Source organism: Leptonychotes weddellii, chromosome 3 (assembly GCF_054177405.1).
Source record: "Leptonychotes weddellii isolate Sample4059 chromosome 3, ASM5417740v2, whole genome shotgun sequence".
NCBI classification, from domain to species: Eukaryota; Metazoa; Chordata; class Mammalia; order Carnivora; family Phocidae; genus Leptonychotes; species Leptonychotes weddellii.
In genome coordinates this window covers 56,563,570-56,581,085 of record NC_138371.1, presented here as the reverse complement: position 1 = coordinate 56,581,085, position 17,516 = coordinate 56,563,570, and the positions used below count along the sequence as shown (strand labels likewise).

At 35.6% G+C, this 17,516-nt stretch overlaps 1 protein-coding gene across 7 annotated transcripts in view; it reads left to right on the top strand.

The window, feature by feature from the left end:
• Nucleotides 1-17,516, top strand: part of UBR3 (ubiquitin protein ligase E3 component n-recognin 3) — a 230,448-nt gene that overhangs the window by 183,222 nt on the left and 29,710 nt on the right. For all 7 annotated transcript variants that reach the window (XM_081814231.1, XM_081814223.1, XM_081814224.1 and 4 more), the window contains one exon: nt 2,731-2,834. In XM_081814231.1, coding sequence (XP_081670357.1) covers nt 2,731-2,834 — 104 coding nt within the window. The remainder of the gene's footprint in view (nt 1-2,730; nt 2,835-17,516) is intronic.

Here is a 17,516-nt window from a genome sequence, read left to right as displayed (position 1 = left end):
TTTTTCAGTGTTACTTTCCTCTTACTCTTTGGGAATGGGTTTTATCCTCTTTGCGTATTTCCTTTGAGTCATTTTGTTCATTTCACTAAAGGAACTGTGGTAAAACCAGAGAAATACAAAAACGTGTAGGATTTATAGGCCCTAATCTCATTAAGTTTGTAATTTTCTATGATGTTTCTTCCCTCAGTACATTTTATCTCTCTCTGTATGCTCTGTAGTCTTAGCTGTCCAGTTTTTGTCTCTTTTTCCACCTGTTTGTCCATCTAGCCATCCATTCCTTTTTCATTTTTAAATTTATTCCGCTGGTTTTTATAAACTGTTTTAATCCAGGCATCAGGGAAATGATGGCAAACAAGATATAGCTTCTGTGAAAGGTTTCCTTTTTTTCTTTTTTTCTTTTTTCCAGGGTACTTAACAGTGTAGAGGATGAATTAGGAGAACATAAAATTGGGGAGATTGAGTAGTGAGAAGGCAGTGGCTATAGAATGACAAAGAAGAATAAAGATAGTTGTTAGGACTTACTGACAATTAAATATGGAGTAAGAGAAGATAGGTTCAGGATATCCCCAAGATCCTGCCTTATTTATTCATTATATTTTTATTGTGTGTATATTATATTATATTAACTCAGACATTGTGCTACCTGCTAGAGATTATAATAAATAAGCCACATCAAGACTAAGAACATAGAAGGGAGAGTAGATTGGTTATGGCTAGGGGGGTATTGTTTGTGTAGAATAGAGTAGAATGATCATGAGTTCAGTTTCAGCCATGCTCAGGTTGAGCTGCCTGTTAGATATACAAGTGGAGATAGTGAATATTCAGATAGAGAGTTTAAGAGAGTCATAGCTAAAGATACAGACTTGGGAGTCATCAGTGTATAGCTGGTGATTGGAATCATGGGTTAGGAAGTCTTTCAAAATGAGTCCTTTATATTAAAAGAGAGTGGGAATTGGAGCCTTGGGAAACAGCACCATTTCTAGGTTAGTCAGAGGAAGAACTTGTCAAGAAAACTAAAGTAATCAGAGAGTTAGAAGGGAACCTGGGATAGTGTTTCACAAAAGCCAAGAGAATTTTCTAGACAAAAATGTTCAATCATATGCAGAGTTAAAGGTCAGTAAGATAAGGATTGAAAAATGTCCACTAGATTTTGTAATTAAGAGATCATTGTTGGCCATGTGGAAAACCATTTTTGGGGGGATTTGAATAATAGATGAGCAAATGGTAGCCCCTCCCCCATTTTTTAAAAAAGAACTTTGGTCTTATAAAAAAGAGAGACTGGAGAGACAAATAGTAGGTTTCATAGCATTAATGGAAAGTTAGCTTTGGAGAGGGAGACAAGTAAAATAAAGGGATATCTGTAGAGAATGGAGACATTTAAAAAGCTGTCTTCCTCTGGCACTTAAAAGCTTCAAAGCAGTGCTGTCCATTGCCTGACATATAGTAAGTAATCAGTATTTGTTGAATGATGGAGCCTAATAAAAGAGTTGAATAATTTTTGTTCACCCTAAATCTAGTCTGAATTATAGTTTCAAAATATATTCAATTCTTGAAGCTTAAGATTTGCTTTTGCTTCCTGACATAAAAATTAAACCTGTGATTAAAAAAATGTATCCTTCTACAGGGTTTTAAAAATTCTTATAGATCTAGAATGAGATCTGCTTTAGAATATATTTTTTTTTTTTTTTAAGATTTTATTTATTTGACAGAGAGAGACACAGCAAGAGAGGGAACACAAGCAGGGGGAGTGGGGGAGGGAGAAGCAGGCTTCCCGCTGAGCAGGGAGCCCGATGGAGGGCTCGATCCCAGGACCCTGGGACCATGACCTGAGCTGAAGGCAGATGCTTAACGACTGAGCCACCCAGGCGCCCCAGCTTTAGAATATATTCTGTGTTTCTCATAGTACTATACATTCCTAAGATTTACTACTTTGTCTTTTATAGTGTGTTTTAAGTTCTGTTTTGGCTATCATTATCTTTTTTTTTGAAACTTTGAAAATTTTGAAGATTTTTTGAATTGTTATGATAGTCATAAAATTGAAACAGCTTAACAAAAAATAAAAATCATGCCTTTTCAATATAACTTGCTTGTGAATTGTACCTGTTCTTTTTTAATAATGTGAACATTTACTCTGTATGCAAACTTTGTGATAGCAAGTATCCTATATCCACTCTATTTATAGTGAAACTAATCCTCTAAAGTGCTAATTAATCCTTCATTTGATTTCTGTAATTTAAGAAATCAAAAAGACTCATTTCAAGTTAATGTATCCCAATTGTTTACTTAAGTAAGATCTAATAAATTTTCTGTATAATTTTTTCATATTAGGCAGAGTCAAGGGAATAAATGGTTACAGAAGATTATATATATATATATTTTAAAGATTTTATTTATTTATTTCAGAGAGAGAGAATGAGAGAGAGCACATGAGAGGGGGGAGGGGCAGAGGGAGAAGCAGACTCCCTGCCGAGCAGGGAGCCTGATGCGGGACTCGATCCCGGGACTCCAGGATCATGACCTGAGCCGAAGTCAGTCGCTTAACCAACTGAGCCACCCAGGCGCCCCAGAAGATTATATTTTTAAGCAAAAACTATGGCCCCTTTTTCTTTTGAGATTTCTCAGATGTTTATGAAAGTTTGATTTCTGTTCCATAGACATATATGGGAAATATAAAATGAATTAGAAAAGATATACAATATTGTCTAAAGTGATTATGCATTTTTCTTTTAGGCAGGGAAATGAAGAACAACAGCCTGAGGTTCCAATTCTTTATCATGATGTTACATCCCTTTTGCTCATCCAGATCTTAATGATGCCGCAACCCTTACGAAAAGGTATGTCTTGATAATTATGATTCTTGGACTATATCGTATACATAATACTCTAAAAATTATGGGGACAAATATTCAGTCTGTTGGAAATGTTTTGAGATCAATGACTTTATTATTTTTTAATAATAGTAAATCATATATATCTAAAAAGATGACAGTGAAATAAAGGTTTTTTTTTTTTTCCTTATGGGTCTGTTCTTTTCAGGTTTTTATTCAATAATAAGGTAAAGATAAGGGAAAATCACCCCAAAGACTTTTGTTTTAAAAAAATTTAAAGTGATAATACAAAAATGTGAAAAAAAGAGCAAACTGTCAGCCTTAATGCCTCTACCCTATCTATATGCATAAATATTTTTTATAGTAGTAATCATAGGGTTTTTCAAAATGTGATACTCCATCATTTTTAATTAGTGTTAATATACTATCTTGATATTAACAGCATTAATACTATGATAACAATAGCATTAATATTATATTAGCAATGTTTTAATTATTGTTCCATAGTCTTTGTAGTTTTCATTTAAAGACATTTAAAATATTCTATTAAATGATTAACCATTCCCTTTTGGTGAAAAGCTTTGTTTTTGTGTTATGAGTTAACATGAAAGAACATCTATAGGTGTATAAAGGCCTTGTTACTGGGGAAGATATTTTTTGTGTGTACTTCAACTTGATCTTTTGATAAAATCTTTTACCTGAGGGTATGAAGTGATCATTTATTTTAAACATAAGCAAATTGGTATTTTATGCAAATTATGATACTCTCTGAGGAGTTAAATGTCATTAATAAACAGGCATAATATTTTATACTCAAACTGTGAATTTTTTTTTTTTAAGTTTTTATTTTAATCACCTGGTGTTCATTAAGGCCAAATGCACTCCTTAATCCCCATCATGTATTTCATCCTTCCCCCCACCCGCCTTCCCTCTGGTAACCATTAATGTGTTCAGTATAGTCAAGAGTCTGTTTCTTGGTTTGCCTCTTTCTCTCTTTTTTTTTCCTTTGCTTATTTGTTTTGTTTCTTGAATTTGACATATGAGTGAAATCATATGGTATTTGTCTTTTTCTGACTGACTTATTTCACTGAGTGTAATACTCTCTAGCTCTACCCATGTCATTGCGAATGGCAAGATTTCATTCTTTTCATGGCTGAGCAAATATTCCAATATATATGTATATGTATTTATACACCCCCCCCACACATCTTCTTTATCCATTCATCAATTGATGGACACCTGGGTTGATTCCATATCTTGGCTATTGTAAATAATACTGTAAATATAGGGGTGCATGTATCCCTTTGAATTAGAATTTTGTATTCTTCAGGTAAATATCCAGTAGTGCGGTTGCTGTATCATAGGGTAGTTCTATTTTTAACTTTTTGAGGAACCTCCATACTGTTTTCCAGAGTGGCTGCACCAGTTTGCATTCCCACCAACAGTGCAAGAGGTTTCCTTTTTCTCCACATTCTTGCCAAAACTTGTTCCTTGTGTTTTTGATATTAGCCATTCTGGCAGGTGTGAGGTGATATCTCATTGTAGTTTTGATTTGTGTTTCCCTGATGATGAGTGATATTGAGCATCTTTTCATGTGTCTTTTGGCCATCTGGATGTCTTCTTTGGGAAAATGTCTATTCATGTCTTCTGCCCATTTTTAATTGGATTATTTGTTTTTTGGGTGTTGAGTTGTATAAATTCTTTTTAAAAAAATTTTTTTAATTATGTTAGTCACCATATCATTAGTTTCTGATGTAGTTGTATAAATTCTGTATAGATTTTGGATACTGACCCTTTATCAGATATGTCATTTGCAAATATCTTCTCCCATTCTGTAGGTTGTCTTTTAGTTTTGTTGATTATTTCCTTCACTGTGCAGGAGCTTTTTATTTTGATGTAGTCCCAATAGTATATTTTGCTTTTCTTTCCGTTGCCTCGGGAGACATATGTAGAAAGAAGTTACTATGGCTGATGTCAAAGAAGTTACTGCCTGTGTTCTTTTCTAGGATTTTTATGGATTCAGGTCTCACATTTAGGTCATCAATCCATTTTGAATTTATTTTTGTGTATGGTGTAAGAAAGTGGTCCAGTTTCATTCATTTGCATGTTGCTGTCCAGTTTTCCCAACGCCATTTGTTGAAGAGACTGTCTTTTTCCCGTTGGATATTCTTTCCTGCTTTGTCAAAGGTTAATTGACCATATAGTTGTGGATTTATTTCTGGGTTTTCTAATTTGTTCCATTGATTTATGTGTCTGTTTTTGTGCCAGTATTGTACTGTTTTAATTGCTACAGCTTTGTAATGCAACTTGAAGTCCAGAATTGTGATGCCTCCAGCTTTACTTTTCCTTTTCAGGATTGCTTTGGCTATTTGGGGTCTTTTGTAGTTCTATACAAATTTTAGGATTGTTTATTCTAGTTCTGTGAAAAATGCTGTTGATATTTTGATAGGGATTGTGTTAAATATGTAGATTGCTTTGTACTCAAAGCAATGGGTATGGATATTTTAACAATATTTGTTCTTCCAATCCATAAGCATGGAGTATCTTTCCATTTCATTGTGTCATCTTCACTTTCTTGCATCAGTGTTTTAGTTTTCAGAGTACAGGTCTTTCACCTCTTTGGTTTGATTTTTTCCTAGGTATCTTATTATTTTTGGTGCAGTTGTAAATGGGATTATTTTCTTAATTTCTCTTTCTGCTGCTTCATTATTGGTGTATAGAGATGCCACAAAGAAGAAAAAAAAAGAGAAATGCCACAGATTTCTGAATGTTGATTTTGTATCCTGGGAGTTTATTGAATTCATTTATCAGTTCTAGCAGTTTTTTTGGTGGAATCTTTCAAGTTTTCTATATATCATATCATGTCATCTGCAAATAGTGGAAGTTTTACTTCTTTCTTACCGAATTGGATGCCTTTTACTTCTTTTTGTTGTCTGATTGCTGTGGCTAGGACTTCCAGTACTATGTTGAATAAAAGTGGTGAGAGTGGACATCCTTGTCTTGTTCCTGACCTTAGGGGAAAGGCTCTCAGTTTTTCCCCATTGAGGATGATGTTAGCGTGGGTTTTTCATAGATGGCCTTTATTATGTTATATTACCTCTAAACCTACCTTGTTGAGGGTTTTTATCATGAATGGATGTTGTACTTTGACAGATGCTTTTCTGTACCTATTAAAATGATCATATGGTTCTTATCCTTTCTTTTATTAATGTGGTGTATCAAAATGATTGATTTGCTAATATTGGACCACTCTTGCAAACCAGGAGTATATCCCACTTGATGGTGGTGAATGATTTTTTTAATGCATTGTTGGATTTGGTTTGCTGATGTTTTGTTGAGGATTTTTGCATCTATAGTCATTAGAGATATTGGCCTGTAGTTCTTTGTGTGTGTGTGTGTGTGTGTGTGTGGTTTTATCTGGTTTTGGTATCGGGTAATGCTGGCCTCATAGAATGAATTTGGAAGTATTCTTTCTTTTTCCATTTTTTGAAATAATTTGAGAAGAATTGGTATTAGTTTTTCTTTAAATGTTTGGTAGAATTCACCTGTGAAGCCATCTGGTCCTGGACTTTTGTTTGTTGTGAGTTTTTTGATTACTGATTCGGTTTCTTTGCTGGTAATCAGTCTGTCTAAATTTTCTGTTTCTTCCTGTTTCAGTTTTTGTAGTTTATATAAGTTTCTAGGAATTTATCCATTTCTTCTAGGTTGTCTAATTTTGTTGGCATATAGCTTTTCATAATATTCTCTTATAATTATATTTCTGTGATATTGGTTCATTGGTGATTCTGTTTAGTTGAGTCCTTTCTCTTTTTTTCTTGATAAGTCTGCCTAGAGGTTAATCAGTTTTGTTGATTTTTTTTTTCTCAGTGAACCAGTTCCTGTTTTCATTGATTTGTTCTATTGGTATTTTTTTTTTGTTTTGGTTTCTCTATTATTTATTTCTGCTCTAATCTTTATTGTTTCCTTCCTTTTGCTGGTTTTAGGTTTTGTTTGTTGTTCTTTTTCTAGCTTCTTTAGGTGTAAGGTTAGGTTGTTTTTTTAAGATTTTTTCTTCTTGAGGTAGGCCTGTATTGCTATAAACTTCCCTCTTAGAAATACTTTTGCTGCGTCCCAAAGATTTTGAACCATTGTGTTTTCATTTTCATTTGTTTCCATGTACTTTTTAATTTCTTCTTGTATTTCCTGGTTGATGCATTCATTGTTTAGTAGCATGTTAACCTCCATGTATTTGTGGTCTTTCGAGGTTATTTTCTTGTGGTTGACTTATAGTTTCATAGCATTGTAGTCAGAAAAGATGCATGCTGTGACTTTGATCTTTTTGAATTTGTTGAGGCTTGTTTTGTGGCCTAATATGTGATCAGTTCTGGAGAATGCCCCATATGCATTTGAATATTATTCTGTTGTTTTAGGATGAAATGTTCTGAGTATATCCGTTAAATCTGGCTGGTAATTTTGGATTGTTTTTAAATATAAAACGCATAAAACTTTACACGGGACACCTGGGTGGCTCAGTTGATTAAGTTGCCGACTCTTGATTTCGACTCAGGTTATGATCTCAGGGTCCTGGGATTGAGTCCCACATCGGGCTCCATGGTTAGTGTCGAGTCTGCTTGAGATTCTCTCTCCTTCTCCCTCTGCCCCTCACCCAGCTCGTGTGTGCACTTTCTCTCGAAAATAAATAATTAAACCTTTTTTTAAAAAAAAAACATAAAATTCACCTTTTTAACAATTTTTAAATGTACAGTTCAGTACATTCATATGTTGTGCAACCATCACCATTATCTAGCTCCAGAACATTTTCATCAGCCCAGAGAGAAACTTTGTATCCATTAAGCAATCACTTCCATTTCTTCTTTCCCCAGCCTCTAGAAACCACTAATCTGCTTTCTTACTCTATGGATTTGCCTGTACTAGATATTTCATATTAATAGAATTATACAATATGTGGCCTTTTGTGTCTAGCTGCTTTCACTTAATGTGTTCACGGTTCATCCATGATGTAGTATGTGTTGTACTTCATTTCTCTTCATGGCTGAGTAATATTTCATTACAGGGCTATGCCACATTTTGTTTATCCAGTCATCATTTGATAGACATTTTGATTGTTTCTACCATTTGGCTCTTAAGAATAGTGCTACTGTTTGAATACCTGTTTTTGTTTGAATACCTGTCTTTAGTTCTTTTGTACATAGCTAAAAGTGGGTTTGCTGGGTCATGGTCATTCTATGTTTAACTTCTTGAGGAACTGCCAAATTTCATATATTTTTGAATGTATCTTTTTTGGGGTTTGGCTATGTATTTGAATTTCATTATTTATTTTGCAGTCTTTAAAACATATACCTTTTAATTAGCCTTACTGAATTTCATCTCTTTGCAAAATTAGTTATAAGCTGTTTAGGTTTTATGTGTTACTTTGGTTAGTTTTCCTTATTTTAGGGAAATAGTTGCTTTGGAGTTATGTTGGTTTGCCCTGACTGTGCTCTTCTAATTATACTAGTAGTATTACGTTTTGAAATATAAACAATTTTACTTTGTTTTATAAAGTCTTCAAGATAGATAGTTTACTTTTTTTTTAAGATATTGTATTTAAATATTTTACATGTATGCATAATTACATAAATCTGAAAAGCTAAAATGAAGGAAACTCGATTATAGAAAGACTTATTTCTATAATTAATATTTATCTGAAGAGAAAAATAGTTCAGTTGATTGTAAGGGACCTACTGTATTAGTGTCTGAGAGCTGTAACAGGTGCATCTCCCTTATCATGAGATGACAACTATTGGAGCTAGCCCTCAATAGAAGGTGAAGTTAATGCCAAAAGAAGATGTAATACATTGAATTAATTGAACGTAGTAGATTAAATTCAGTAGAAACATATTCTCAAATTGTTTACTAAAATATGAGTCAAGAAAATTGATCTAGTTAATTTATAATGGCTAAATGAATATTTATTATATTATTCATTAATATTTATTATTAATTTATTATACCTATCATACCACTGGCCTCCAAAAAATAAGCTTAAAAGTAAGTATTCTCCTGAGGACTCCTGGTTATGATATGTCCCTATTTTCAGGTATGCATGTTTAGTTCTTTTATAACTTAGGATCAGGTTTGGCTGTGTATAACAGAAAAGAAACCCCAAATAACAAAGTAGCTTAAGTAATATAGACATTTTTATTTTTCATGTAGAGGGAAGTCTGAAGGTAGGCAGGTCAGGTCCTTCTACTTCACAGCACTGTAGCCCTATGATGTGGCTCTCACCTTCGTGTTTCAAGGAAGTTGCAGGAGTTGCAGCCATCATAGTCTTGTTTAATAAGGCAGCAGGATGGAGAGTTGGGAGAGGAACTTCACCCTCTCTTTTAAGAAGTCCTCCTGGAAGTTCCACACAAAACTTACATACCTTTGGCTAAAGTTCTTCCTTCTTTTGAACCTCTGGGATTTAAAACATAAAATCATCATCTTTTTTAGGAAGGGTCAATTACTCAGATTTGGATCATGTTGTTGTTCTTTTCCACGTCATTGAGGAGTATCACGATTCTGTTCAGTCATGCCTTATAGGATAGAGATTCCAGGATTCAGTGGAACATCTGGTACTAGTGATTATAGACTATCTTCTACATCCAGCATCCAGAGATAGAAGGTTGCTTGTTATTTCCCATTCACTTTAAGAATGGAAATATTTCAGTCTTGCTTTGTTACAAGCCAATGCTTTATAAATAAGAATAAACTGTTTATTTTAGAATATTTCAGCCATATATAACAATAAAGAGCAGAGTTTAATGAACCTCCATGTACCCACCAATTATCAACTCATGGCCAATCTTGTTTTATTTATATTCTCTCCTATTCCATCCTCCCTCCTACCCTGGGTTATTTCAAAGCAACTCCTGGACATCATGTCATTTCATCTATATAGTCTTTAGTATGTATCTCTAAAAGATAAAGATTTGTTCAATAAACATAACCAGAGTACCATGAACCCATTTTTAAATGGACAGTTCTGCTTTACTATCATTAGATACCAAGTCAGTATTCAGATTTCTATAGTTGTTATAAATGGTTTCTTATAGTTGGTTTGTTTGCCTTGGGATCCAGACAAGGTCTACACATTCGATTTGGTGGTTATTTCTCTTTTAAATCTATGGGTTTCCCTTCTCCCCTTACATTTTATTTGTTGAAAAATCTGGATCTTTTGTCTGTACTTTACTAATTGCATCCCCACGGTATCCTTTAATAATATGTTCTGTTCCCACGTGTTCCCTGCAAACTGGCAGATAGATCTAAACACCTAGATTCAGTTCTTATTTCCTTTTTTTTTTTTTTTGCAAAAACACTTCATGGATGATGTAACATACTTTTCATCACAAGACAAATTCCAGATGTCTCTCTTTTCATGACATTAGAGGCTATGAATGATTGCCTAGATTGTTTTGTTTGTTTTTTGTGTTTTTTAAAAGATTTTATTTTTAACTAATCTGTACACTCAACATGGACCTCACAACCCTGAAATCAAGAGTCACATGCTGTACCGACTGAGCCAGCGAGGTATCCCTATTGAGTGTTTTTTTTTTTTTTTAGCATCCTTCAGAGATGATTGTTTTTTTGTTTTTTAGTATTATGAATGCATGGATTTTAACAAAGTTGATGTCTTTTATTCCCAGTATAGAATACTAACTGTTTAACCACTTGTGTTTGGTTCATGTTGGCTTGTGTTCTGATGATATGACCCCCGTAGTCTTGGATAGCTTTTTCAGACCAAGGCCTTTTAATTTGTGATTTAAGAGTTCATTAGTAGGAATCCATGAATCTCCTAAAATGATATAGGAAATTTTTGTATCTATATGTGCAGTTTTTTTTCTGAGAAGTTCCGTAGCCCATAACCAGGTTTTCAGAAGGATCTTGACCCTTAAAACTGAGTTAGCTATAAATTCTCCTGAGGACTCCTGGTTATATACAGTATAAGGAATAATAAGGAAGTTGCTTTTGTGTAGTTGGAGAATCAGAAGCAGATTATAGTGGGATGAGAAATGAGAGGGCAATGAAACAGCAGAGAGAACTGTCAAGAACGAATGTGGGGAGAGAGCACAAGCTGTATGTGGATATATTCAAAGGGGTTATTTTTGTTTGTTTTGTTAAGATAGGAGAGTTTTGAGCATGTTTAAATGTTTGCCATTTCTCCATTATTTACTTAATAATTCCTGGTGGTACGTTTACCTTGTTACCCTCTCCTAGAAGCCTTTCACTTAAATGAGCTCTTTTCCCTTTCCCATAATAACTCATCTATAGTTCTGTTTTGACACTTAACTCATTGTCATAATGGTAGATTTTCTTTTAATTTCTCCTTTTCTAAACTGTCAGTTCCTCCAGGACTTGCATCATTTTACATGTATCCCTAGTGCCTACCTGCTACATAATATGCTCAGTAAATGGTTGTAGAATGGATATTAAATATCCAGTTGTCTTATTTTCTGGTAAATTGCTTATTTTCTTTTTTGAAATTCAAGAAAGCTATTGCTTTGGTTTGAATCTTTGAATCTTATAGTGTGATCATTTCTCTATAATGTTCTTTGAGAATGTTGGCAGTTTATTAGACCCAAACCACAGTTGCCCTGAAGTATACCCAAGGGAATAGCTTTAACTACCTTATTAGTTGTTTGAAGGACTTGGACTCTTTTCTCAGTTCTATGTTGATTAATGCAAAGAGTCTTATTAAACTATTTGGGTTCTTCACTCATCAAAGAGAAGATGGAGTTGAGCTTATTACACAAAACACACCACAAATTGATTTTTGCTGTATACTAGACTTTTTGAAGAGAGAGTGTGTGTAGTTAGAAACTCAGATCATAAAAGAGAAGACTGAAAAGATCTGATGTTTATATGGATATGTGCAAAGATCTTTATGGAGGCAGTGGAATAGTATATTTCTTTATAGAAATTTTTCATGGTAATTTTAGGAAAACAATAAAATGATACCATCTTTAGATTATATCATTTTTACTTGTATGATTTTCCCCTTAAGGTTTTATTGTTTTACATGCACCTTGTCCTAAAAGAAAACTTGGAGCATTTTGTATTACCTTAACTCTAAAACAGTTTATGGGAAAGGAATTTCTGCAGGCATCTGAATCCTGTTTGTCTTCTTGTTTTATCACCTGCATTAAGCATGGTACCCATAGGCCAACCAGTAAATACCTCCCTAGAAGACTATAGGTTCCTTGGATTACTTTTATAAAACCCAACACAAATGCCATTGCATAGAGAGAGGGTACCTTACTAAATACTTAATTGTCTTATTTTTGAAAATTGCTCATTGCATGCTTATGTATTACCCACTGAAGAAAATCTGGTTTATTCAGATTTTATTGGTATCATTAAAGAGTCAAGGGGTTGTCTCAGTTATGTCAATACCCTTTGAACTATTTATTCCTTTTTTTAAGGATTTTATCTTGATGAAATTAAGTCAGAAATATAAGCAAAGATTTACACACTTTCTATTTAAAATGTTTTAATTTAATGAGTTATGAACTCTTTTAAGATTTTTAAAAAATGATAAATTGAATGTAAATAACAAAACTGATGACTTCATGTTCTCAAATAGTATAATGAGGTAGATATGGCACCTGTCCAGGAGTTCAGAAACTTCATTTCACATGGGTGCCTGGGTGGCTCAGTCAGCTGGGTGTCTGACTCTTGATTTCATCTCAGCTCATGATCTCAGGGTCGAGAGATAGAGCCCTGTGTCTGGCTCCATGCTGGGCATGGAGCCTGCTTAAGATTCTCTCTCTCCCTCTTCCTCTGCCCCTTCCCCCTAAAAAAAAAGAAACTTCAGTTCACAGACGTTTAGAATAGGAAGTAAGGAATATAATTTTCATTTTTGATCCTAAGAAAAAATTCACTTTTTAAAGAGCTCCAGGCTAACGTTTCTTCCATACTGAACTCTTGTATCTTATGTGATCAGTTTTCCATTATTGAGCAGCCTTCACAGCACCATGTTCCCCCACCCCTTTTTCTTGTCATGCGGTAGCACTATAAAGTGTACAGTCTGTTTGCACAGGCATTTCAAGTAAAGTAATGCCCAGAAATACCACTCATATATAATGCCCTCTCATTTTAAACCATTTCTTTTCTTGCTTAAAAAGAAGTAATATATTTAAGGAAAATAACAGCTACTATAAGCACAATCTTAGCTTTTCAATGCAGCAAAGTATTAATTTCGGGTTTCAGTCATTTTTTTCTGCTTTATCATCATTTTTCAAGTATTTCAAATGGCAGTTTAAAGTCACAGCTTATGCTTAAGTTCCCACATTCACTCATTCATCCAATATTTACTAAATGCTTACCATGTGAAATCATTTTTTTTAGGGACTTGGAAGAAAACAAGAAATCACTCATATAAGATGTACATTGGGTCCATCGGTTGCTATCTTCTAAGGTTGCAACAGAAAACAAAGCCTTTCAAATCCAATTATCAACATTTTAAAAGGAAAGGGTAATTGGACATCTACTCTCTCTCAGTGTGCTTTTAAAAAACCCAAAACCAAAACCCCACTATCAAATCACCTGAAGGTGAACACTGAAGACCATTACTTTACAGTGAGAGACTACCATCATTCTCTACCTTCAGAGGGTTACCAAATCCTGTCTTTTTTATCATTTAAATTTCTCTAATTTAACTCATTCTCTCCATCATCATTATTCTTCCTTAGTTCAGGTCATCTAATTTCTCATTTGTGGTACTTTTGCTATCTGCTAATAGGTTGTCTTGCCACTAATCTTGTCTTGTTTCAGTCCCTTTCTCCTAAGAAGCAGCCATGAATATTTTAGATGGGTCTTGTTTTTTTATCCATTCTGATACCCTGTGTCTTTTGTTTGGAGCATTTAGTCCATTTACATTCAGAGTGATTATTGATAGATATGAATTTAGAAACACTGTGTTACCTGTAAAGGTGGTGTTTTTGGAGATGTTCTCTATTCCTTTCTACTCTTTGTTGCTTTTGGTCTTATTTTCCCCCCACTCAAAGAGTCCCCTTTAATATATCTTGCAGGGCTGATTTAGTGGTCACAAATGCCTTTACTTTTTGTTTGTCTGGGAAACTATCTCTCCTATTTTGAATGATAGCCTTGCTGGATAAAGTATTCTTGGTTACGTATTTTTCCCAGTTAGCATGTTGAATATATCCTGCCACATTCTTCTGGCCTGCCAAGTTTCTGTGGACAGATCTGCTGTGAACCTGATCTGTCTTCCCTTGTAAGTTAAGGACTTTTCTCCCCTTGCTGCTTTCAGGATTCTTTCCTTGTATGTTTATTTTGTGAATTTGACTATGATATGTCTTGGTGATGGCCAGCTTTTGTTGAATTTAATGGGAGTTCTCTCTAATGGATTTTGATGTCTGTTTCTTTCCCCAGATTTGGGGAAGTTTTCAACAATAATTTGCTCAAACAAACCTTCTGCCCCTTTTTGTCTCTCTTCATCTTTTGGGACTTCTATGATATGAATGTTATTACACTTTAAGGAGTCGCTGAGTTTCCTATGTCTACATTCGTGATCCAATACCTTTCTTTCCCTCTTCTTAGTTTCATTATTTTCCATAATTTTATCTTCTACATCACTGATTTATTCCTCTGCTTCATCCATCCTTGTTGTCATGGTATCCATTCGGATTTACATCTCAGTTATAGCATTTTTTTAAAAATTTCAGCCTGACTAGTTTTTAGTTCTTTTATCTCTGTAGTAAGGGATTCTCAAGTGTCTTCTATGGTTTTTTTTTCAAGTCCAGCTGGTATCCTTATAATTGTTGTTTCAAATTCTAGTTTAGACATCTTACTTATAATCTGTTTTGATTAAATCCCTGGCTATTACTTCTTCTGTTACTTCTTCCTTTTCTTTCTTTTGGGGTGAATTCCTCCATCTTGTCATTTTGGAGGTCCAAATAAAAAAAAAAATTTAAAAAAATAAAGGAAAGCTAGATCCTAGGTGTGTTTTGGTCTGCTTGTTAAGAGAAGCTTGATTTAACAAATAAAAAAATTGCTTTTTCTGTATCAAAAACAAAAAAGAAAACCAAAAACCCAAGAAAACCCCAAAGGAAGCTAGATCGTGCTTCTCCTAGAGCTGAAGCTTTAAAGCTCTCTATGATTGGTAGACTTGCTGTGGGCAAGGGGTTTGTGCTGGTCTTCTGGGGGAGTAGCCTGCTGCTCTGATTCTTAGGTGGACTTGCCCTAGTGGAGATGCACCTGTAGGGTGCAGGGAGGTGGGGCTTGGTGTAAGCAGCTCTGGCTTCCATTTGGTGGTGCTGTTTTGCTCACTGAAGTTGGTCAGTGTTGTTGGGGGACAGAGTTGGTGGGGGCGGGGGATGGATTCAACCCACTCTGTCGTCTCAGGACTGAGAGCTCATGCCCATCACTCCTCAGGAAACCCTCACAGACAAGCAAACAATTACCCTTCCTGTGTCCCCCGCTTCCATCAGATCCCTGCCTTCACCCTGTCTGTGTCCAAGCTGAATGCCTGCCAGGTAGTACAGCACTCCTGTATTTTATCTCAGGCATGGCTAAATTTCAAAACTCCAAACTTCAGAGACCCCCTGAAGCTGGACCTGCACTGATCTTCTGGGGGAGGATCTTGCTGCTCTGTGGCTGGTGCCGGCTAGTCCCAAAAAACAGTCACACGACTGCACAGTGGTTTGGAGTTTATGATAAATCATAGCACAAAGCCACTGCCAAGGTTTGCTGCCCTCAGCCAGCTTCTTTGTTCCTGTGCTGGTGAAGAGGGTAGCTCAATGGCACCTGCAGGGTCTTTTGCCCCCGGAGAGGCCATATCACCTCTACCAAATACACACCAAGCAGGAGAACTGTTTCTCCCTGTGGGACCCAGGGGACCCTCAGACCACGCTGCCCACTCCCTGGTTTCCACCCTCCTTCCCCACAGGAGTACCACTAAGGCCACGAGGCGTGACCTTGGCGATGGTGCTGACCTCTGAAACTTCAGACTCTGCACTCTGCTATTTATAAAAAACTCAGTATTTAAACTTTCTTCTTTTCTCAATCAGTGGTTTTGGGGAAGAGTTTTCTGGTGCAGTCCCCTGTGTGTGTTTTTACTCTTTCTTCACTCTCTCTCTCTTTTTCTTTCTCTTTCGCTCCTCTCTCTACGATCGGGGCTCCTCCCCTCCACAGCTCCCCTGGCTCTTTTCTCCCCCAAATCAACTCTCTGCAGATCCTACCTTCCATGAGGTGGTCACTTTTTCTGCTTGTAGCCATGCAGCTTTGTTTTCTCAGTCCTCAGATCAATATTTTTGGGTGTTCTGAATGATATTTGGATAGATTGATATTTATCTAGCTGTTTTTGAGGGAAGAGGTAAGCTTAGGGTTGCCCTACTCCTCCACCATCTTAACCCTGTACCAACAGTGACTATTTTAAAATGCAAATCTGATATTAGCATTCTCATGCTTAAAGTTCTTCAGTGGCTTCCATTGGCCAGTCTAGGGGCTATAAATCAAATGCCTATAGATAATCAACCAGGTAACAAATACTAATATTAATAACAACAGATATTTACTGATTGTCATTGCTATTTACTGTTTTAAGCATTTAAGTATAAACTTTATTTCACTTAATCCCTTTAAGGTAGGTTAGATTATTATCTCCATTAAATAGATGACAAAATAAAAGGAAGAGTATATTACTAACCTGCCTAAGATCTGAAGAGTCAGAATTTAAATCTAGACAATTTGGCTTCATAGCCTAAATTCATTCTTAACAATAATGTTATATACTGACTCCTTGTGAAAACAGTCTTTGGTTTGATATAATTGGGAGTGGGAGACTGTGACAATTCTCTAGAACGTATGCTTGGCTGAAGAGGACAGTTATCACTCAGCTCCAGATCATTGTTGACATGTAAGAATGTGGGCCCAGTATTGTCAGATCTTCCTGTTTTTTGAGAATAATGGGAATTGGGGACTTTTATAAGAAATATCCTATTTTTATTTTTATTTTTATTTTTTTATTGTTATGTTAATCCCCATACATTACATCATTAGTTTTAGATATAGTGTTCCATGATTCATTGTTTGTGCATAACACCCAGTGCCCATGCGGAATGTGCCCTCCTCAGTACCCATCACCAGGCCAACCCATCCTCCCACCCCCTCCCCTCTAGAACCCTAGTTTGTTTCTCAGAGTCCATCTCATGGTTCGTCTACCCCTCTGATTTCCCCCCCTTCATTCTTCCCCTCCTGCTATCTTCTTTTTTTTTTTTCCTTAACATATATTGCATTATTTGTTTCAGAGGTACAGATCTGAGATTCAACAGTCTTGCACAATTCACCAGAGCACATAACCTCCCCAGTGTCTATCACCCAGCCACCCCATCCCTTCCACCCCCCACCACTCCAGCAACCCTCAGTTTGTTTCCTGAGATTAAGAATTCCTCATATCAGGTCATATGATACATGTCTTTCTCTGTTTGACTTATTTCGCTCAGCATAATACCCTCCAGTTCCATCCACGTTGTTGCAAATGGCAAGATCTCATTCCTTTTGATGGCCGCATAATATTCCATTGCATATATATACCACATCTTCTTTATCCATTCATCTGTCTATGGACATCTTGGCTCTTTCCACAGTTTGGCTATTGTGGACATTGCTGCTATAAACATCGGGGTGCACGTACCCTTTCGGATCCCT